This window comes from Barbus barbus (assembly GCF_936440315.1).
Source record: "Barbus barbus genome assembly, chromosome: 18".
In the NCBI taxonomy this organism is placed as follows: Eukaryota; Metazoa; Chordata; class Actinopteri; order Cypriniformes; family Cyprinidae; genus Barbus; species Barbus barbus.
The window spans coordinates 19766011-19790668 of NC_136746.1; the positions used below are offsets into that span (position 1 = coordinate 19766011).

At 36.7% G+C, this 24658-nt stretch overlaps 1 protein-coding gene across 1 annotated transcript; it reads left to right on the forward strand.

The window, feature by feature from the left end:
* Nucleotides 1-359: 359 nt before the first annotated feature.
* Nucleotides 360-23435, forward strand: LOC306884085 (anthrax toxin receptor 1-like). The gene is made up of 18 exons (XM_079439740.1): nucleotides 360-713; nucleotides 3270-3341; nucleotides 3427-3498; nucleotides 3601-3682; nucleotides 3906-3936; nucleotides 4031-4104; nucleotides 4199-4267; nucleotides 4353-4433; nucleotides 5373-5433; nucleotides 9772-9870; nucleotides 10061-10130; nucleotides 13419-13497; nucleotides 13857-13952; nucleotides 15360-15398; nucleotides 16154-16252; nucleotides 16771-16938; nucleotides 17097-17177; nucleotides 22378-23435. Exons 1-18 carry the CDS (start codon nucleotides 565-567, stop codon nucleotides 22627-22629), a joined length of 1674 nt encoding a protein of 557 aa, XP_079295866.1. The 5' UTR covers nucleotides 360-564; the 3' UTR covers nucleotides 22630-23435.
* Nucleotides 23436-24658: the final 1223 nt, after the last annotated feature.

The following is a 24658-nucleotide window of genomic DNA, read 5'->3' on the forward strand; positions in this document are numbered from 1 at the left end:
AACCCAGAGGCATAACAAGTAGAAAATGTCGAATCAAAATTCAACTGTTAGATTTTGTGACGATTCTCCAAATATGTAAACTTTTATGTAGCCTAATTTAGGTTTATTTATTTTTTAAATGTATGTCTATTCAACCTGCTTCTAATTTTTAAGAGTGTTTTAGTGATTAATTGATTTCAGAAAAAAAAAACATATCTTCAAAAAATGTTTCAATTTCTTAATTATTTATAATGCTTGACTGATTTGAATAACATAATATCAAATAGAATTTAAGAAATTTCGTTGAAGCCAAAATTCTCCCTCTCCCGGAAAGAGGAAGTTTCAGGAGCTGTTGGCTGCCTGCTCGCCGTCCGGTCTGTGGTCGCTCCTCCAAACAGTTCTCCTTGAGGAGGAGCTTTCAGTATTTTGGAAGCGGACTCAGGTGACTGCGGGATATAACACTTTGACAAGACATTCAAATATATTTTTTGAGGAATGAATTTCATGGAAAAGATTTGCTTTCCTTTTCTGCAGGAATGAAATGCAATTTTATCCCAGTGCTTTTGGAGAGAAAAAACTGATGAAATGGCACGTTCACTGATTCACATGAGCCTTGTTGTGGGTATTTTAGTGATTTTGTTGCCCAGTTTTCATACTGGTGAATCTGAGCCTTATTTTGAGGACGAGAAGAGGTCTTGTCAAGGTGCTTTCGACTTGTATTTTGTCCTCGACAAGTAAGTGGCCTTCATATTTATGGCATCTTGTTCTCCTCTCACCGCGCACTGCTGCGCGACGCCTCTGACGCCCTCAGACGCGCGTGCACTTCTAGTATAACAGTCATGCTTAGACAGCCGAATAACAGAATTTAATTGATCCAAATGCTTTAACATGAAACAATTCATTAATAATTTTAAATGGATAGTCATTCTAGGTATATTCTACCAGAAAACGTCTGGCGAGATATTGTGGGAAAAGAGCTATTACCAAAGGAGACCAGACAAGGATGCATATGGCAGGATGCACTGACATGAAATTCGAGTAAAATTCCTAACCACATAAACAATGAACCATTAACTATCTCAACAGAATCAACACACAATGCTTATGGTTTTTCTGTTGTTGGATTCCTGAAGTTTGTGTCTAGTGTTAAATGGCTTTAGACGCGACAGATAGGAGGACAGGACTCTTTGCCTCGGGCGATGCTTTAACAAGCATGGTTTTATCTCACCTGGTGCGGTTCACATGCACATTATCCCAGGTGTGTCTCAATCATAAATGACAAAGAGAGCTCATCACAAGAGCATGCACTATTAGTTAGTTATACAAATACCCGTTTATAAAAAAAACCGGGTGTGTCAAGATATAAAATTGAATATAGGCCTACTCTATTTTTTTCTTGCAACTTACAATAACAGGCAGTTGTTTACATGTAATGTTAGTAGAATGCAAATAGTTATTTATATTTAAGTGTGTAATGAGATCTTAGTGAGCCTAAGTGGTATCCTACTCCTAATTCTTTAGCACCTTGGAGTTATGAATACCCAAACAAGCTTAAACATGCTGGAGCATGCTAGAGAACGGTTATAAATAAAGAGTTTTTGTGGGAATCAGATTTTAGTCAAATATAAAGTAAAGCTCAAGAGCAACATACAGTAGCAATGCCTGTAGACAATAATTTTGCTCATTTAGTGAAATCTATATTAAATCTGAGGTTAAAGATCTATTACAGAACAAAATTTGGAATTTTAGCCATAACCCTTTGTTACTGTGTTTGGAGCGCAAACGTATATTAGTTACACTTCACAGTTCGCTCTTCTGTTTGAAAGTTTTCTGAATGCCTTTAGAGACCTAAGGGATTGCATGCATCATCAGGCTTTTGCCACACTTCCACACTTTTAATCAGCTGAATGGTTCTTGCTGAATTTCCAAGGCCTTAAATGCCACTCAGTGACCCTATACAAATTGTAAATATCAGGCCATCGGTTCAGAGAGTTTTGGAAAGAAAAGCAGCTCCATTGCATTTCAGAGAGAAAATACCTTTGATTATCAGTGGAACGAGAGCTAGTTTTATGCCACTATATGTGACTTTTTATGACTCCTTTTAGAATGTTTCTTAATATAACAATATTCTGAATCAGCAGTTTGCTGAAGATTGATGTTAGTTCGGAGGATAAGAGATAAAGCGAGGACCAAGCTGCATCAAAGGAAACCAGAACGGTCTTGTTATTCTAGACTGCTGCATACCAGCACAATGTGTTCAAGTTAATTACTTGTTTCAGTGGCCCCCAAAAAGTATTTAGACACTAAACCACACTTAAAATATCTGAATGTCATTTCATTGTATAAAAAAATATCAAATGTATATGTCATCAGCTCATTATGCTAGGCCTTGAATTAACTACTTTTTGTTGCCATTTTACTTTTTAAACCAGTTGGCTTTAAGGTGATTTGGATGCATTAGGATAGGAAGTCAGTTCCCCTTTTGTACAAACAGGTGCAGAGTAACTAGCAGTTGTAGTTCATCCGATTGACTATGGATATTTTCCATGAACATTTGAAAGCCAGAAAGTTTCCAACTGTTTTTTTTCCCTTCATTTTAAAAAGTATATGTATTGTTTTAAGCTGACTAACTGAAACTTTCTTGTGCAATTGATTTCTTATTCTATAATCTAATGCAGCTACATGCACCAATTTGGGGTATTTTTTATGATGTATTTTATTTTATTATTATTTAAAAAAATTTTTTTTTTGCAAGTGTGGCCCAAATGTCCATTTTGGAACCACGGTATATCAATATATAAAATTGCAGGTGTTTTTAAAACTGACAACAGATTAGCATTGATTGCTGCTGTTACTGTTGCTAGATCCACACGTCCAGTTTTATGTTTCCTGACCCCCTGTCAGAGATGGAGCTGTGAGCCTTTTTGGATGCTGATGTAGATGCCAACTCTATTTTGGATCCCAACCTGTTACACTCACCCATTGCCATCTGTTCCCATTCAAATGGCTGGCTCCAGGAGGAAGGGGTGTTGCTCTCTGCTAGCAGGAGACAGATTCATCTGGCAAGAAGGCAATTAGCCCTTGTTGGGAACGCTTTGGGGCCTGTAATTAATTAGTGGCATGTGCGCATTTTATAGAGTACTCAAGGACCTGCTACTCTCAGATAGTGTAAGAAAAGATGGTAATTGTTATGTAATTGTGTTTAAGGCAGCCATTATAATGCACGGAAGAGATAGTAGCCTCTGACTCTTTGAAGCATGCAGTTTTTCAACATGTTTGATTTTTATTAGATCAGGAAGCGTCAAAAACCACTGGATTGAAATTTACTCCTTTGTGGAGCATCTTGCTGAGAAATTTGTAAGGTAAAGTTGCTTTAGTTTTGATGCACTTTTGTACATACATACTGTAATACCTTTCAGAAGTAATATGTGAATTGTTTTTTTACAGCCCAATGCTACAGATGTCCTTCATTGTCTTCTCAACTCACGGAACAACGGTTATGAAACTCACAGAGAACAGGTATCACACACATCAGCATCCAAAACAATATTAATGTTGCACAGAAATACACATATGATTTGTCTCCATTGTAATGGCTTTCCTCCATCATCTCTAATTCAGAAATGAAATTACCAGAGGCTTAAATAGTTTGAAGAGAGAAATACCTGGAGGTGATACATATATGAATCTTGGATTGAAACGGGTATCTTTTTCTCATTGAATCAAATGAGTCAATTTAAATCAATCACTGAATCATCTTCTAGTCTTCTGATTCTGCTATTAAAACTCCTGCGTTAATGCTATTTTAATTTGGTTTTACTCCTGTAAAATATCTGTGTATATTGAGTACTAATCACTCTAGTCTTTTGATTCTACTATGGTTTAAATTCCTGCATTAATGCTGTAAACATCTGCTTTAACTGCAGGCAAATGAGCAGATATATCACGGAAATTATGGTAAACGTCACTCTGAATTACCATGCAATTCATTCACACTTCCGCTTTTATTCTGGGAAAATCAAGCCTCAATGAGATGACGTTTATTTCACAGGGACAGCCAGTGTGATCATAGCACTGACGGATGGGGAGCTAAATGACTATCAGTTTGTCACAGCACAACAAGAGGCAAGTGCACAAGCCAGTTCTCTGGCAGATGTGTAATTGACAGTGGCATTTGCTCGGTAATAGAGCTGACTGTTTGTTGCCCATCTATGAGCAGGCACAGAGAGCTCGGTCTTTGGGAGCCATCGTGTACTGTGTGGGTGTAAAAGACTTTAATCAGACACAGGTATCTCAGCACCACTGCACAAGATTTAACCATGATTTCTGTACTGGAGATATCTCTGTAAACCTGTATTGTATTACTTGTTTAGCTGGCAACAATTGCAGACACCATAGAGCATGTGTTCCCTGTAATTGGCGGATTCCAGGCCCTTGAAGGAATGATAGACTCTGTAAGTTCCTCTGTTTATATCTCTGTCCTTGGCTACGTATAAAGTTAAAGTTTTGGTAGCAACAGCTGCATTTAAACGAGGAGCTGAATCACCTAAATTATCCCTTCGTGTGTACAAAAGACAGGAATCACTCTCAAAATTGTGATTGTTGGCATCTTGCAGCTGTAAACAACAAACATGGATGCCATGCCAATATTTTAACCCATTTGGAGTCTGATATTTTTGTCAAAAGAAATGTTAGTGACCGGGATGGAATAGAAGAATAGAAAGTAAAAATAAGAAATAAAGTTGCTCAGTTTAAAGTTACACTGTAAGATATTCAGTCATGTTGTGAGATATAAAGTCCCATTGCAGGAAGTTACATTCAAGATATAGGCACATTGAGGATACAAAGTCACATTGGAAGATCTAAATTGACATTGTGGGATATAAAGTCATATTTGAGATATGAAGTCACATTACAAGATATAGTCACATTTGAGATATAAAGACACATTGCGAGATATAAAGCGATACTGCAAGATAAAAAAAAGTCTTATTGTGAGATATAAGACACATTGTTATATGTAAACACACATTGTAAGATAAAAAATCAGATTGTGAGATAAAGTTTCATTGTGAGATATAAAGTCACACTATGGGAAAGAAAGGTCTTATGTGAAATATAAAGTCACATTGCAAGATACAGTCACACTGTGAGATATAAAGTCACATTACAAGATGTTGCAATTGGGAGATATAGGAGATTGTGCCGCTTTTATGAAGAGATCTAAAAGCATAATTTAGATGAGCTGTCAGCATCCAAAAGAGAGTGACATTACTGCATTACCAGTTAATAGTTCCGTCTGAGTGAATTTAGTTGCAGAATGCAATTGCTTCTGTAAAAAGTTTGTGTATACTGAGTACTAAGCACTCTGGCACTCCTTTTTTTCTTTGCAGATCATCAAGAAATCCTGCATTGAGATTTTAGCAGCCGAGCCATCCAGTGTATGTGCTGGTGGTAAGAGTCACCTCAACACTCGTCATGTTTATGTTTTTGTAATTTTTATAAAAAATATAATTAACACCATGATTTTTACATTAAATCTGTCTGCTTTTAAAAGAATATGAAAGGTCAGTGCGCACACCATAGTAAACAAAAAGCTTGTCTGTGCTAATTGTGTGAAAGCCCTGAGCGGTGTAATGGAAGCTTGTGAGTTGCGCTCTCTTGCACTCACCAGAAAATGAAAATTGATCATGTCTGGGCAGACCTAATCCGCCTGTTCGCGTCACCAAGGAGACGGCGCTGTAAGTGCACTCTCGCGCAGTAAGTGCATGCTAATAAGGTCATGTCAAACCACATCCATCCTCTCTGGCCTACACACCAGTGCTCAATGTGGCAGGCCTGTCTGCTGAGCAGCAGCCAATTAAACAAATGGGCATTTCACTGGTAAAGGCGGAGCGGAACAGCAGCGCAGTTATTCTGCAGCACCTCGGCTAGACAACAGATCCGATGTGGCAAACTAGGCCAGGAAGAACCAGCCAGGCAAAAAACAGCTCTCTAATTTCACTTGAGCATTCCTAACAATAAGTTCTCTGTCAAGTTATGGGATATCAAACCCTGAAGCACACAGAGGGAGAGAGAGAGGGCACGCAGTGACCACTGCCAAACGATGGTGGTTAAAACAACAAGACCCCTGCAGTTTGACCACACACCTTTGTGTCTTAGCACTAAGATATATATTAGTTGAAGAGTTTAGTTAAATCAAAATTATTCACATCATTATCATTATCTGTATTAAATTAGATTTAAAGTGTTAGTTCACCCAAAAATGTAAATCATTTACTCATCCTCATATTGTTCATATTGGTCTCTTTTTCTGTGGAATATAAACGAAGATATTTTGAAAATGTTTCAACTATATTTGTCTATCCAATGAAAGGCAGTGGTGTACAAAACAACAATAGATTGCACTGACTTCCATTGTCAGGGCAAAAAGATACTAAAAAAATTATAAATAATTTTAATGTCTTCTTTTGTTTTCTGCAAAACAACATAAGGCTAGATCATTTAAATTTTTTATAAACTATCCATTTAATCATCTTGTATTAGTTTTTATTTTAAAACCACTAATCCAAAACAAAACAGTTAATGACCTTAAACCACTTAGATTAACATGATTAATGAACTTGATCCTTAAAAGAAACATTGCATGACAATGAATTAATTAAACATATTGTTGTGTAATTAAATCAATCCTTGAAGTAATGTACTGTGAAAATGACCATCAGCCATAACTGTAATATAGCCCTCTAAATATTACAGTTTAGACTTAGTTGCATTTGAAGCTTGGGGCTAATTTTTTGGTCTAATTTGAATGTTGCTAGTGGTTTGGTTTAGTGTCCATTAACATGATCCTTAATGGAAACATTGAATGGCAATGAATGCCATAATTAATTAAATATATTGTTGTGTAATTAAATCAGTCCCTGATGTAATACCTGATGTAATATTGCTGTATGAGTAATAAAATTACTCATACAGCAATAAGTGCATTATATTCCTCTAAATATTACAGTTTAGCCAACGAATCGTTTAAATCTCGGGACTAATTTTTTGGTCTAATTTTATCATGGTTAGTGGCTTGGTTTGATGTTATGATTGAGTGGTTTGGTTTGGTTTAGTGTCCATTAACATGACCCTTAACGAAAACATGAATGGCAATGAATGCCATAATTAATGAAACATATTGTTGCATAATTAAATCAATCCTTGAAGTAATACACTGTGGAAATTACTCATACAGTCATATGTGCATTATATTCCTCTAAATATTAAATTTTAACCAAAGATTCATTTGAAGCTTGGGACAATTTGGGGTTAATTTTGGGCTAATCTGATTGTGGTTAGTGGTTTGGTTTGGTTTGGTGTGCTGTGGCGGCAGTTCCAGTGGCTGACAGTCTCAGCGATCAAACTGATGAGAAGTGACCAGCCCATGCAGCCTGCAAACAGGCCATCACTCTCTGTTTTGAGAGGAGGCCCAGCCATCAAACATGACAGCAATCGTTGCTTTGATTAACCCTTGTGATTCCTCTGCACCCCATCCCCCAATTCAGGCAGTGATTGAAGTGTCCGTGCTCGGACGTGGCACCTCTGCTCTAAACAGCCCGAGCCATCAAGCTCTCAGGTGTGGATGGGAAGCGTCAGCTCTCCCGTGCAGCACAACGGGCGCGAGCCGACAGCGTACCAGCCCCTGCCCACCATCTCGCTGCCAGCGCTGCCCGCTGCCAAGCCAGTGTTGACCTTTTTACCCCTGCGCTGTCCTGTCAGAACCCGACACACCATGTCTGACAGTAACAAGGGAAGAAAAGGACATAGATGTTGATGCCTGGCCTCCAAAATTAAATGGAATTAGCCATTTCATCTGTATGGACGTCACATTAAGCAGGCATGAGCAAGGGAGCTGGGCAAATTTAGACGCAGAGGTGGGGTGGAGAGGGGCTTCTGCATGGCAGACAAGATTAGTATAATTAGAGAGGAAATGACAGGTTAATTGGATCGGATGGGAGTGGAATTTGTTTTGGTAGATCCATGATGAGACAAGAGACATGCTGAGAATTTTTATTGCCTCAAATTTTCCCATGATCAGCCTTTTCGTTATTTGCCAGGTCTTATGTACATGTATTGGACAAAGGATCTTCAGAATAAACATCAAAATTGATCTTGTTTACATTGTTAATGCACACTTCTGGTCTTATTGTGATTGATTCATCATTGCATGTTACTATAAAGAATAAATATGTTTTTGTAATCCTTCAAGTTTGCATGAAATGAAAATTTAAATCTTTAAAATTCAAATGTTATAAATGCGTGTTATTGATCTTATTGTTATTGATTCATCCATGCATGCATGCATGCATTGCTTTTTTAAACCACATAATTTTTGACTAAAATAACTCAATCTTCCAGTGAAACAACAGACTTCTCTCTGGTGATGTATGCTGGGCCTCTCCAGTCGTTTAGTTTGCTTAAAGTATGTTCATTTCTTAACCTCTAGCTCGCATTTAGATCTGGTTTCATCCAATCAGCAACTAATGAACTGAACCAGTCAACATTTCCCGCATATGACACAATATGGGATACAGCATCTGTTGCTTACTTCTATTACGTTGCAACTGTAGTAATAATGTAATAAATCTTCCTCTAAAATGGGTTTCCTATTCTTTTGATGTCACTTAGGCCATGAGGGTTACTGGATAATGTTAACCAATAGTAAAACAGGCATTATTTAGTCATTATTTTAGCAACCTTGCCTTCAGAGTTGTCCCCATCCTGGAATGCCTGCTTTTCACAATCCAACAATTCCTGATGCATAAAATCCATCCAAGTATTATCCCATATTTTTAGCATATTTGTTGAATATCCTTATTTCAAAATAGTACTATTAGTGAATGGAAAATTACATTGGCTTTTTTAAGTGTTTACTTGTTAAAGATAAAAGAGGAAATCTACTGTATTCAGGACTTGAAGCTTTAAATGCTGGTGTGATAAAGAAGAAGAGAACTGAGACTTACAGTATAGTGTTATTTCTCAGAGCATATTCTCCTGACCTTTCCATACAACTGTTTCTCCCTGATGGCACACTGCACAGAATGTTTTTCATCCTGTGAACTTTACACACTTAAATGTTAAAGGTTTACAACCAGAACATTTTCTGAAGGTGTAGCATTATTCAGAGATGAACGGCAGAATCAGTAGAAATCCACTCAAATCTCCCTCAAACGCACACTGGTGTGCGTAGTGCCATGAGTAAGGTCACATCCACTCTGCATCCTTTGACGCCCTGAGACAGCTTCTAAGTGAGCGTGTTTTTCTCTCTAACATATGCTGCTTAGCAGCCGTCAGAGGGTCTACAGCATCGCCTGGGGGGTCTCAAAGGTCAGGCAGCCAGTGTTGTCGGCCACCAATGCAGCACCTCCAGCTAGAGATTTGTGAACCTCTTCGCTTTTATTATTAGCACCACTGGAGCATATGCATTTGCCCAGTTGAGTTGAGCGTTCCTGAAAGGTTAAGGGTGGAAAAAAAAATAAGAAAACATGCCCTCTGGCTGAGCACACTTTATAATTTCAGAGTATGGCTTTTTTTTTCTTTTTTTTGGAAAAAGTCTACATGAGACAAAGATCTAAAAAATTTCTCATATTTTAAAAATATTTCAGTATAAATAGTACATGAAAAAAATATTTAATAAAATTTTTGGTTACATTTTTTCTGGAAGAAAAAAACATATGCTTTTCACTATGCAGTAAAAGGACTTGCTAAATGTTTATTATTATATTTTTGGTTTGTGTTTCTTTTAAGATTCTTTCCAAGTGGTTGTGAGGGGAAATGGATTTTTGCATGCCAGAAACATCAATCAGGTTCTGTGCAGCTTCAGAGTGAATGACACAGCTACACTGAGTAAGTAACATTATTTTATAGACAGTACTTTTAATATTGCATTCTTCTAAATAATGTATGTAATATTCTTTTATTATGTAAATGACCAATTCTGCTATAGTAATAATGAAGTATTTACCCTGAGAGTAGGTCTAAATGATGATTATTGGTGAACATATATCTTATTCTTTTTCATGCAATTCATTTTCAGATGAAAGACCTGTCAGCATTGAAGATACGCTCCTTCTTTGCCCTGCACCAATCATAAATGAGGCTGGAAAGTAGGTGCACGTTATCCTGCCACTTTATAGCTTAATGCATTGGTACCCTTGAAAAATTAGGGTCAATGTCATTTGGAATTATTCTTATCAGTCAATCTCCACACACTCTAACACGTCGAGACAACAGGCATGTGGTGTAAAAAGCCCAAGAAGAGCATATAATTAGCCTCTCTGAGAGATTAGTCACCATGGGCTTGACCTGTGTGAAAAGTTCCCAGTGAGTGTGCATGTTAGCTCAGGGCTCTGGTGGTTTTCTGAGTTGAGAGAGAAAAGAACAGACAGTGAAATACAGAGCTGCTCGTATTCACATCAGCCAGAGCACAGCCCCGGAGACTCACTACAGGTTACTTACCAGGCCTTCTACAACAAATGAGCTGCTGCTGGCGGCTCATTTCCCTGTAAGCCCTCTGAATAATTATGTGTACCGCTGGCTGTAGACACCTTGAGGATTTCATCTGTCTTGTTCTTGTCAGGAAGATTCTTTGAGATGCCAATGAAGGAGCCTCTCATGGCACCTTAAGCAAAGCAGGGCTGTTTTTCAACTCTTGGTCAACCTACATCACTACACACTGTATTGCATTGCATTTGCTAATGTGGCACAAAAACAGATGTTGTTGATATATCAATATTCAGCACTTTCCATTCATTCAAAACTTTTGATTGATTCATGTGCTCTTAGCATTATTTGTTATCGGATATAATCAAAATCCACAGTTGTGGATTAATAATAATATTGCCCAAGAATATACAATACGTAGCATTTTTACTTATCAGATCTCTTCGGAATACTCATTTCTGACTGGTCAATTTATGTTATTTTATTTTAGGTCAATCAATGTTATTTTAGTATTATTTATATACTATTCTAGTATTTTTTATGTTTTGAATGAGATTTGTTTTTTATTTTCATTTTGATTTTGGTTAAAGTTTTAGTAATTATCTGCTTTGTCTTTTTATTTATATATATATATATATATATATATATATTTTTTTTTTTTTTATTTACATTTATTAGTACATTTTAGTACAAATTAAACATTTTATTTCAGTTATTTGCTAAGGCAATATTTCTAATATAATTTTAGGTTTTTCATCTAATATGTATATTTTATTTCAAATACAATTTTTTATATTTTTAGTTAAGAATGACAATATTTAATTATAACAGCAGAAAGTGAGAAAAGGATAGTCTTGTAATAGGAAGGTGGAGTCTATTTTGCAGTGACATGTCTGGATATGTGGTATTAGAGTCTGATTTAGTGATTATTGAATTAGATTAGTGTCTAGGTCTCTGAAAAGGCAGCCAGAATGGTATGTATTCATATAACGGAAAAACAGAGATGAAACATTCCATCATAATCCAGTTACAAGAGGGGTGGAATGATTCCGGATAATTAGAGTCAATGGAGAGTTACTTGAAATTAAAAGTGCCATCCTGTTATGCAGACTTTGATGTTATGGTGTAGTAAGACCACCCAATAAGTCAAATGATGTCTGTATAGTCTGATTGTAGAAGACCATGTGAGTGATGTGCATTAATTTTTGAAGGGTGAGAAAAGGCGATTTTGGGGCAAAGTCTGCCCTCTCCTCCTCCTCTGTATCCACATTGTGAGACAAAGCTGTCAGTGCTGTCACCTAAACGCGTGGTGACTGAGTGGCCTCCTGAAGATGTGCTCAAAAAGAGCCAGCCGCTTCCTGATTGATGGAAAATGAGATGGATCTGTCACTGGACTCCCCTCCACCCAACCCCTTGTTATCCTGTTGTGCCCCCTTTAAGCCCATCCCCCATCCTGCCAACAGAGTGGCACTGGAAGCGTGTAGGACCGACAGAGAGGAGACGGGGCAATACCCCTTCAGTAACTTATTTTCAGCTCCGTCTTCTCCCCCACCAAAGCAGAAGAAGAGGGCTTGCCTAAATCAAGAAAGCTGAGATTTTTCCGGCATACCAGCGCTCTGAATGCCCATGGTAGAGCCAAACATCATGGTATCCCTGATGTTTGAAGAAAACCCATTTTTTGAGAAAGTTGTCAGGGGGAAATGGACAATTGTCAGTTTTGATGTCCATGAGCATGTCTTCATAGACTGTTATCAGTCACATGACAAACCCTGCTTTTTCATGTCTTTCTCATCTCAAGATTTTAAAATATGATGATTTACAGAAGATCCTATCCATTTTAAAATCCATATCACATATTATCACTATATATTACTTAGAACTAATATCACCTTTTTCTATATTTACACACTACCATTCAAAAGTTTGGGGTCAGTAAGATTTTTTAAAAGAGATAATATTTTTTCTCCAAGGATATGTTAATATCCATGGATTAGAAACATTAAATTGATCCAAAGTGATAGTAAATACATTTAAAACATTACAAATGAGTTATATTTCAAGTATATGGTGTTCTTTTAGAAAATTATATTCATTAGAATCCACTGTCCAATCACACCCAACACTGATATTTAAGAAATATTTTTTAAACACCAGATCAGAATATTAGCATAGTTTTTGCAGGACACTGGAAGACTGGAGTAATGGCTACTGAATGTTCAGCTTTGGCATCACAGGACTAATTTACTATATATTAAAATAGACCACAGTTATTTTAATTCGCAATAATATTACTGTTTTATTGTATTTTTGATCAAATAAAAGCACCTTTGGTGAGCATGAAGATTGAGGGCAGAATCTGATATCAAGCAAATTCGATTCCAGTATGAAACATGTAGATCATACAAAAGATGCTTAGATCTCTTCTAACACGTTTTCAGGTCAAGGTCACAGCTCAAGATCAAACACATAAGGACCTTTTGTCAGATGAAAACCCCCAAAATAATGGGAATTAAGCAAAAGTCTTCATTTGACTCTCACTGAATCTCATTGTGACTGAAATATTTGAAATATTTAACAAATCTCAGCTGAAGCCTAATCAGATATCATTGTTTGAAAGGCTCATTGTTTGTACATAAACCCACATTTTATAAATGCATAGTATGCATAGTTCTACCTAAGATAACACTTATCAGTCAAGTTCGTGTGCCTACATGCTTTCAGCATGCTGGTTTTTGACTGTTGGTGTTGTTATTCATCAAAGTGGAATGCAATGGAAGTCATTCAGGCTCCAGATTACAAATTTGAACAAGAAAATGCTGATCTTAATGGCTTTAATAATAACCCCATTACAAGCTCACACATGTCAATCTGAGGAATGCAATGAATATGCCTTTTCAGCAGGTGTGATTGAAGTGTTTGTGTGTGTGTGTGTGTGTGTGTGTGTGTTACAGGGTGATATATCTGCAGGTTAGCATGAATGAGGGTTTGTCCTACATCACAAGCTCAGTGCACATCACCACTACTGAATGTGTAAGTACATCTTTGTTCCTTTGTCATAGCAACTTCTGCCTCTAAAAACATGAGTGGTGGATTGGGCTATGATAGTCATTCTGCCTCTCTGAATGTCTATTCAACATTGTTGTTTGCTGTCTACTACTGTTTTGTTTTTTCCCCTTTTCTCTTACTCTTTCTTTTTCTCTAATGAGGTCTCCTCTGCTTTCTTTCATCAGAGGAGTCTGGCTTTGTCACGTAAGTTCAAATTAGCAGTGAAAAGATTAGTTCCATTGCTTGGAGTAGCCATTTGCCCTCTTCTTCAATCTCCTTACCTGTTGATTTGTGTTATGCCAGCAAATACTCATGAAGATGTGTGTGTGTGTGTCTGAGTGCAGTATGATGGGACCATCCTGCTCATCTCTTTACTGGTTGTTTTCCTGTTGCTGGGACTTGTGCTGATGTGGTGGTTCTGGCCTCTGTGCTGTACAGTGGTATGTCCTAAACGCTGAAGTTATACACAGTTAACAAAACATATTTAAGCAATTAAACATCAAATTATTCAACCAAAAGCTTTGAAAAGTGTAGTAATAATAATAAATAAAAATGATTATTGTTGTTGTTGTTGTTATAAATCATGTTTATTTCTGTCAGTCACACACAATGATTTAAAAATGTCAGTAAAATAATAATAATAATAATTATTATTATTATTATCATATACACAAATCAACAAGGATTAAACAATGTTGGTACATCATTATTTGTAAAGCATGCATTTATTTGTGTAATTCAAACAATAATTTAACAATATCATAATAATAATCATGATATTTTTCTAGTTGTTATAAATTGTTTATTTGTCATTCACACACGCAACGATTTAACAATGTCTGTATAATAATAATAATCATCAACATACAAAAATAAACAAGGATTAATAATGTCAATACATTATTATTATTATTATTTATAAATCATGATTTTTTTTGTTATTCACACACTTAAAAATAATTTTACAATTTTAATATAATAATTATTATTATGTTATTGTTCTTGTTTTTGTAGTTGTTATAAATTGTTTATTTGTGTCATTCACACACTCAACGATTTAACAATGTCAGTATAATAATAATAATAAAAAATATTTTATTATTATCATCATCATCATCATCATACACAAATAAACAAGGATTAAACAATGTCTGTACATTATTATTATTATTTATAAATCAAGCATTTATTTGTTTTATTCACACGCTCAAACAATAATTTAAGCAATATCGGTATACTAATAATAACAATAATAATAAAATCATGTTTATTTGTGTCATTCACACACTCAAACAATGATTTGTGACCCTGGACCACAAAACCAGTCTTAAGTCACTGGGGTATATTTGTAGCAATAGCCAAAAAATACATTGTATGGGTCAAAATTATTGATTTTTATTTTATGCCAAAAACCATTAGGACATTTAGTAAAAATCATGTTCCATGAAGATATTTTGTAAATTTCCTACTGTAAATATATCAAAACTTAATTTTTGAGTAGTAATATGCATTGCTAAGAACTTCATTTGGACAACAATATTTAGATTTTTTTGCATCCTCAGATTCCAGTTTTTCAAATAGTTGTATCTCGGCCAAATATTGTCCTATCATAACAAACCAGACATCAATATAAAGCTTATTTATTCAGTTTTCAGATTATGTATAAATCTCAATTTAAAAAAAATGTACCCTTGTGGTCCAGTGTAACATTTTTGTACCTTTCCCCAGTGCTATATGCAATATAATGCTTTAATACTTTATACTGTACTGTTTGTAGTACTACTATTTATACTGTACTGCTCTTAGCTTAGATTACATTCTTTCACAGGGAATTATCTTTCTTTCAGGTCATCAAGGAAGTGCCTCCACCCCCTCCCCCTGAGCCTGTGAGTCGAACTCCCTCTAACCTCATTTTGTGCCTATTTTTGTGTATGTGTGTGTTTAGGCACAACCATACACCCAAATGAACCTTGGAAATTTAGAGCTGATATGACTTGGGGCACAAAGAAAACAGATTGCACATGATAAAATGAATAACTCTCAGAAGCTGAATCCAGCGTGGCCCAGATATGGCATCATTCCTTGTAAACCGCATTCCCTAATGCTGCCAATATCAGCTGCTAGCTATGAGTGCAACTGCTTTGCAAAACTGTCCGTCACCATTTAAGGGCATTTTTTATGCCACGGCCATGTAAATAAAGACAAGTGAGCAGTGAAAGTGGACACAGTGGGGACCACAGCCTCAAAAATGCAAAATTCAAGCAAAAGGGCTCATAATGATCCTCTTGTGTTTGCTTTGTTCCCAGAGGTCAAAGGCAAGCAGTCACTGAGGCTGATGGGAAATAAAAGAGCTTTGTGGAAATGGCTTTAGAGTGTGCATCTGTGCTTCTTAACACTGAGAGCACAAACAAGGCGCTCTGTCTCTAAAGCTTCCCTTTGATTTGGAGACACAATGTGCTACTTTTGCAGCTAACATTATTTGACCGTGTCTTTGTGTTTATTCTATCTGTGTAAACTAATGGGTATGCTATAGCAAATTTAAACAAAATAAAGTGTTGTTTTCAACATAAGTTTATAGTCATTTTATGCTAATTATTACTAGTGTGATATTAGGTTTATGTAAGTTGTATGTGCTCAACAGGAGTCCGATGATGAAGATGGCATGCCCAAAAAGAAATGGCCTACAGTAGATGCATCCTACTATGGAGGAAGAGGAGTCGGTGGAATCAAAAGAATGGAGGTGATGCATGTATCCTGGTACACAGTGTGTGTATTTCGGCTTTAAATAGGGCGTGTTGATCATAGGTTAGCACAGGCTACAGGGGGATGAAGACCACTCATGACGAGTGATGTTATGAACCCTCAAGGCACTAGAACACATCACTGTGACCTTAAATGCTCCCTGTCTGCCTGGTGCCAAAACTAGATCATGTGACATCATAAGACATGCTGACGCCTGTAGATTTACTCCTGTCATTTGCAAAGGTAGCATTATTGGACATGTACATTGTTGTACTTTGTAAAATACACACCATTTTCATACTGCCCATTACTTGTTAAGTGCACTACGTAAAACACTAGTGTTAATATAAGCTTGTTAATGAAGCGTCTTTTGCTCAAGACACCATTGCTCAGGATCATTGAGGTATGCAAGCACTAACAGCTAACACAGTTTCTTAATATTGTTTACATGTGGAAACAATCATTTTTCTATAGTCTGTGTGGGCTATAAATGGACTGTGTTCCTGTGGTCTTTAGGTGCGTTGGGGGAACAAGGGCTCCACGGAGGAAGGAGCTAAACTGGAGAAGCCAAAGGACGCTGTAGTGAAAATGCCTGAAGACGAATATGAGCCTTATGAACCCAAACTCAGAAATCCTTATGGGCGCAGACCTGCCCATCACAGAAAGTGGTACAGTCCTATTCAGGTATATGACTTTATTTTCCATAGAACTGAGTATGAAATCATCTGTATTCACTAGATTAGCTCTGAAATATCAGTTAGATGTAGAAAGAGACACTGTAGTCCAATATTTGAGATTTTGAAGTCAAAAAGGTTTTAATAAAACAGTTCTATGTGCCTTAGGGGAAACTGGATGCTTTGTGGGCCCTTTTCCGTCGAGGATACGACCAAGTGTCACTCATGAGACCTCAGCCCGGAGATCAGGTACAACCATGAGCACATTCAAGTAACAAGATATTCCAAAACAGATTAATATTTGTGCTTGAATATTATGGAGAGCATTTCCATTTTTCATAGTGCCTTTGTTTATCATATTTATTTTGTTTATCTTATTTATTCTTTGAATAAGATGATTTTTTGAAAAAAAAAACACCAGTTTGTTATTCTGTAATAGGAAAAGTGTTTATGTGTAATAGAAAGTACCTTAATATATTGTTGTATCAAAGTTTTTTAAGAAATAATGCAATAAAATAATCAAAAGTAGCTGTTAAGTCATTTACAGTGTTCCAACGAATGTCTGTTTCAAATGATTCTGATCTTTTGAACTTTCTATCCATTAAATAATCCTAAAAAAAAATATTTAAAAAAATTAGCAGCACTGTTTTCAGTAATAATGTTTCTTGGGCACAAAATAATCACATTGATTTCCAAATTATGATGTGAGACTGAAGTAATGGCTGCTGAAAATTCAGATTTGCCATCACAAAAATAAAACACTTAAGTTATTTTAAAATTATATTAATATTTAATAATATCACTGTTTTACTGTATTTTTGATAAAATACAACAATGGTAAGAATAAGAGACTTCATTCAAAAATAACATTAAATTGTAATTAAATATGAATATTTCATCCAACATTTGTGGGTTCTGTATAAATTTGTGTTTACTGGCTGCTGCCATAAAAGGAAGCAAGGCAGCTCACTTGTTTTTGGAACACAAGCATGCTCAGTAGCCGGGACAGGAAATAGCAGTCTAATTACTCTACTTTTAACTCCTCCTCTAATGGAGCAGTAGTGTGGCCGAGCACAGTCTCTCATTCTCTTGTGCCTTTTGTAAGAGACGTCCCTGCTCTCTGCACCCTGCATTATTCCATCAGCACAAGCTGTGTCATGGCAACACATCTGTGTGTCTATGAAAGGCATCTTTCATGTGGGCCGCAGTGCCGCAGACTGTACAGTATGATCCCATTGACACGGGCAGGCTATAGCTCCGTTCCCACTGTAGATGGACCGATCTGATTTACTTTGGTTTTATTCTTCATGCTTCATAATGGGCCGCTTGTCTGAGGCACTGCCAGTGTCCAGCTGCTCAGTGTACTTTGCATGAGCTTTAGAAGGTGCTGGTGAAGGCAGTAGACTCTGTAAAGGACAGAGTTTGGATGGAAACAGCTGTGCTATTCAGGGAGATTTGGGGTGTAGTTGTGTGTTTCATGCCCACCTGCAGCACAATGCCTAGACAGCAGACACAAACAACTCGCTGTGCCCAAACAAGACCTCTGCTCAGCCATAGACAGCTTAATCTCCATATTAGTCCACATTTTTCTCTTTATAACTCGTCTTTCTTTGCATTTCCTAGCTGTGACTGATTCACTGTCTCCTCCATCTCTGTATCCTCTTTGTCTTTTCCTCTGTTTCTATTCCTACCAAAGGGCCTCTTATGTTAATGGCTCTGGTCTTGTAGAGTTCAAAGATGGACTGCAACTAAACAGACTTAACGTTATATTGTTTTCCAAGCAGCACTGTACTGATATACGTCAAACACATTGGTTTAGGGTTGTTCTAAACTAGTTCACATCTTTCTCCCTTTATAATTCATATTTCATGATTTAATATGTTCTAAACCCCAAGCATAAGTATTGAACTTCTGTGGTTAATTCAGCATGAACTGTTTAATGTAAAGATTAATTTGAACATTTAGTTTGAGGTTTTTAGCTTATAAATTTGTATTTTTGTTTTTTTAAAGAAATTTCATTTTAATTGGTATTGTTACATTTTCAAAATCGTCTGTTGATTTATTTTAGACTGATAAGAGATAGGATGTTCTGCATTCAAAATGTAACCAACAGCAATAATGTCATCACATTATCTTCAACCTAGATTCCAACATTTTCGGCTTTCTTACATCTATTTGCATATCCATTTGCTTGCATATTTTTTATTTTTATTATTTTTGTATTGGTCTTGTCAAAAATGGACCTAGTTAACTCCACAGTTAAAATACTACAGTTACTGTTACTACAGTAAAATGGTGGTAATTTGGAATTAGCCACTACTGTAAAACTACTAAATAAAAATAAAGATAACAAATTGTGAAAAAGTCTCTCAGTGTTTGGAGGAGGGTCACATATTAATATTAGTTCATTGTGATTATACTGTAGCAACTGTAGAAAATAAAGAAATCTGGAAGAAACTACATTTACAATGGTAACATTTTGTAAAGGTAATGGCAACAGCAAAGTGACTCAGATATATCATTTAACTTATGTACCACCAAACCCTGAAACCTATATTTACATAAAACATCAACAGCAATCTTTTGTCATCTACTAAACACCATTTTTCTCCAGGAAGTGCAAATCTGATTATTATTTCTGACTTTTTCTGTTGGCTTCAGCAGCTTCTGTCTCTCCAGACATTTTGTTAGTTTAAAAATATTAGTGTTATTATATTATAAATTCAAGTAAACTGAACGGTATCGCATTGGCATCTTACATTTTGAGTGAATGTTAAACATTAACATGTATGACCTGTGCTAATGTGTAATGTGGATGAGTCCTGGGTCACACTCTTTACCCATAGGCCTCAGTGCACACATTGTGATGCAGAGGTGACATCCTTGTTTTATTGCTGACTTATAGTTGTTGTGTAAAGAAAGAAGCTCTTGTTGAAAGTCTTTGTATGGCTAGTTTACAAGCTTCACCTCCAATGCTCAGTATCTTCCCCCTCATGTCTGAGTGCCACCTACATTTCACACAAAGAAACTCTGTGGAATAGAGTGTTTTTGTTTTTCCTAATGACCCACAGAGATGTAAAAGTTGTGACTCTGGTTAACAGAAGGAAGTGGCTTTTTAATATCATTTACGAGTCAAGGTGAATGACATGCTCCTCTCTGCACTCGAGTCTAACCCACACATAACCAACACTTGGTGGTCTGATTTAACCGCTTATTAAACAGAGAGCCCCATAACGTGACATGGGGCCCATTGGGCAAAGGGGGAGCTGAGTTTTATTGTGATGGGCTATTGTCAGGTTGTTGGGGGGTGGTGGTGATTGATTCACATCTGTCTGGCTGTGGGGCAAAGCCATCATTTTGCCAGTCGTGTGCGGTGAAAAGGACAATTTGGAGAGCAGCACAGCAACAGGCCTGCACAAGGGTGAGCATATGGGCTGAATGAGAATGGAGACTCATGAATACTGTGCAGATGTGGGTGGAGGGATTGGGGAAGAGAAATCTGTCCATATGGTGTTTTAACTACTGTGGATGGCCCCCAGCAGGCTACAAGATTCTACAGGCTTTACATCAGGGGTCTCAAACTCAAATTACCTGGGGGCCATTAGCAAGGTGGTGCTTTCTATCAGGATCTATTGAACAGTTGCAACAAAAACAGGTGTTTTAACAACCATTAAAACTGTTTACAGGCAACAATATTAGAAAACAGACACATTACATGTAGACCTTTCTTTACATCTGTTTCATATTTATGCAGATCACTCCTGCATACTCAGTGAAATGACTCCACCCTTATTACTACACAATAAAAAGTCATATCCTCTCCTTCCTTCAGACCCTTGAGAAAAAAGGAGGGAATCTCTCCTGTGACAATTTAGCAAGTGGCCTTTAAAACGTCCATCTGTTTGTCTGATAAGTGCTCAAACAGCATGACAGAGACTGACTCCCCCCTTAACTGCTCTCCTTTCCACTCGAGTGAAAGTAATTTAAATGGAGTTCAGCAAGATCAGAGTAGGACACATATTAGTTCACGCTGTGCTTTTTTGTTGAAGGTGATAGTAACAATTGCTGTGGTGGTCATCATTTATTTATGTATTTATTTCTTTATTTTTATTTTTTATTATTGTTATCTATTTTTGTTAAATAAATTAGTATCATACTCCATATTACAATTATATACATTACCATTCAAAGGTTTGGGGCGGTATTTCATTTTATTTTATTTTAAAGAAATTAATACTCTTATTCATCATCTTATTCTATTTAAAATAAATGCTGTTCTATTGAACTTTCCATTTATTGAAGAAACCTGAAAAAAATGTATCATGATCAAAAACATTGATAATAATAAAAAATGTTTCTTGAGCACAAAATCATCATATTAAAATGATTTCTGAATGATCATGTGACACTGAAGTAATGGCTGCTGACAATTCAGCTTTGCCATCAAAGGAATAAAATACATTTGATAATATAATAAAATATAATTTTTATTTTACATTTTAAATTTAAATTGTAGTTCAAGTACATGTAGCCATGGTGAGCAGGAGAATTCTTAATTTTTTTTTTTTTAAACCTTACGACCCCAAACACTTGAACCCTTGATTTACCTACATTAATAGAAAATAACCAAGAGCAATATTAGTACATAAGAACAAGACTTCTTTTGAACCTGAATGTTTGTTTTATGAAATTATGCAATGAAATACTGTTTAAAAGTTCAAGCAGTTTGTTTATCATTTCAATTTCTAAATGTTTTATTTTTTGTAGCCAAGTATACTGTGTTTGACAGAAAAAGATTGAAAGGTTTGCCTCCATTCAAGCACATGCATATGAACACATTACTTTTATTAAGCCCTGACAAAAGTGGGTGTTGTAGTGGATCCTGATTCATCCACAGTTTTCATTTTTTGCACCTAATGAAGCATAAAGTGAGTTTTGAATGGCTTTGGTCAGTCCGTCCCAAAGTCTGAACCCTCTCTGACAATTCCTCCTGGACGATCGGCCTTCCTGACAACAATGAATCACTTCATCTTGAAGAATGTAAGTTTTTCTCAGAGACCAGCCCCTTGTTCCAACACCGTTTTCACAAATAGCTATTCTTCCTTAAGCGCAGCGCTGCAACTCTTCAACCCCACCCCCATGATTTTAGGGACAGAATTGCAGTTGACAGCTGAGTTTCTGGATGTCTGAAGTGCTGTGGGTTCATCTCCTGGGCATTTTGAGCGAAAGCTAGCAAGAGAACGCAGCCTAGGATCAGCTGTATACTGAGCATTTGTTTTTGAATCCCACGCATTTCGCAGTGAACTTGTCACCTCTGGGGTTAAAAATACAACCTGTCCATACAAAATATGTAAAGAGCACGGGTTATGTTTTATCCCCAGAAGTTATAGCTACTGATAGTTTCAGCTTTGAACTGACAGTGATCCCGCCATCTGTCCTGTTTCCACAGGGGCGATGCATCAACTTTACCCGGGTGAAAGCAGAGGAGCCAAGGTCACCGCCACGCAGCAACTGTCCACTTCCACCTCCACCGCCCCCTCCAGACCATCAGCCACTCATGCGACCTCCGCCCGAAAGACCACCATCCCGGGGACCCTCCATCAACCGCTCAACCCCAGGACCTCCACCAGCCCGGGCACCCCCAGGCCCCCGCGGACCCCCTCCTTCACGACCCCCACCCTGCCCTGGGAACAGGCATTGAGAACAATGGAGGGCCTTCACAGCTATACCCTAAAATCTCTGCTTTTAATTCCGATTTGTAATATTTGCCAAAGCCACTGGTTTCCCACAGTTTCAGATTGATGAGTTAGTTTATTTGGAGTGAATGAAATGTGATTTGTTCTTATTATAAACGCAGGCACTGAAAGAGGGACTGCAGTAATGCATGAAATTATTACACATGCAAATGAATGGTTTTTAAGGCACTTAAGAGCTTTCAATGTTGACTTTGGGTATTTGTATATCAACATTTGCATGACAGTAATGTGTCGGTAGGTTAGAGCTGAAGTAAGTATGGTATACATTATGCCCTGTTTTAATTTGTATCATAATTTTAATTGGTCACATCTTTAAAAGGAAAATCAGATGTGTTGTGACTGCAGGGCAGTACAAACCACTAATTTATTAAGCCTTGGGTTCCTGGTAGGCACTTGAATATAAACTGACAAGGTGTCTACCACTGGTACAGGACACTCAGCATGATATTTTATATAATATATTTTGTGTTTTGGTTTATGGATCATGGTAATTAATAGTAGTCCTATACAGCAGGAAAATGTTAATGTTATATGTTAATGGTTTGGACTCTAGGTGTTATTTTGCCTTGACAAAAATCCCATTGTCTAATTTTTGTTTTATATAATATTTTCTCTCTCTCTCTCTCTCTCTCTCTCTCTCTCTCTCTCTCTATTGATATGAGAATGAGAACAGCATTATCTCCATTCTATATAAATGTATAAAAGCAAGGAATAATAATAAAGTATTCAGTTCTAAAACTGTTTGATCTGGAGTTGAACAAGCTTTATTACCATGTCAGTCACCGACAATTAAATGTGCACAAGCTTAGGGTTTCATCTTCATTAAAGCCTATATTTGCTCTGCTTTACATTTAATAATGCATATATTTCAACTTTTGGATGCTCATGCATAAACACATAAAGAATATTGTTCTTTGGTGAAGCCATTCACCAAAAATTGGTCAAATTTCTTAAGATTGCATCATTTTCTTCTGAACCTTCTGCATGATTGCTAACTGTCTTGTGTTGCGTATCATTGTTCAGTTTTTGCTATCACACACATTTTATACCCTAGTGTAAAAGTAACAAAAACGCTTCATATGAATCTACACGGAAAATAATATCTAATGGTTAGCCAAATTCCATAGAAATAACTCAAACTAATCTAGGAGCATGTTTTAGCTTCATCTCCACTCATGCCTCAGCGTTAACCTCATTCCTCTCTGTAAGGATTTAATACTCAGCAGGAGTATTGATTCACATCATGTAACATGACATGATTCATATGGTCTGATGACTGCAGCTCCTTTGGCTGGGTGCACCGAGCACTCATAGAAACATCAGTGTGTTTACTAGCTACAAAACCTGGAGCCCTGTGGCAGCACTGGGGATGCTCCCACTACAGGCTCTGACAGCAACACATTATGAATAATATCTCTCTGCCTGCTGTGCAGCGACAGCTTAATGGAGATTCATTCAGTTACTGCATTTGTAAAATAGTCTATATTGCAGATATCAGGTTCAAACTTAGGACGTAAGAATGGAAAAGACTTCTGTGTGCATATGAACGCTGTTGCAATAGCGGACTTGGTAACGCTCCTGGAGTTAATTTCACAACATTGTCTGTTGTGAAGTGAAACAGTGCCCTCTATTGACCCAAATTACTGCAGTACACCAGACAGGATTCAGTGTACGATAAAATGATGTTTGTGTGATGAAATACGACCATCCATGCTTTCCTTCAATGAGACGTCAACGTTTCATTGTAGAAATTGAATTTGGCTGAACACTGAGCAAACACCAAACTATTATAAGTTCAAATTATCCATATAAAAATAGCAGACTGAAGTGCTTATGACTAAAAAGCAACTAAATACAAGAGGTTAAAATATATTAGAATTCCCTTTTTTTTTTTGTAAATTTTTTTCCCCAAAAGCCCCTCAAAATGACAACAGAACAAAGAAACTCACAGAAATCTTGAGAATAAGTAAATAA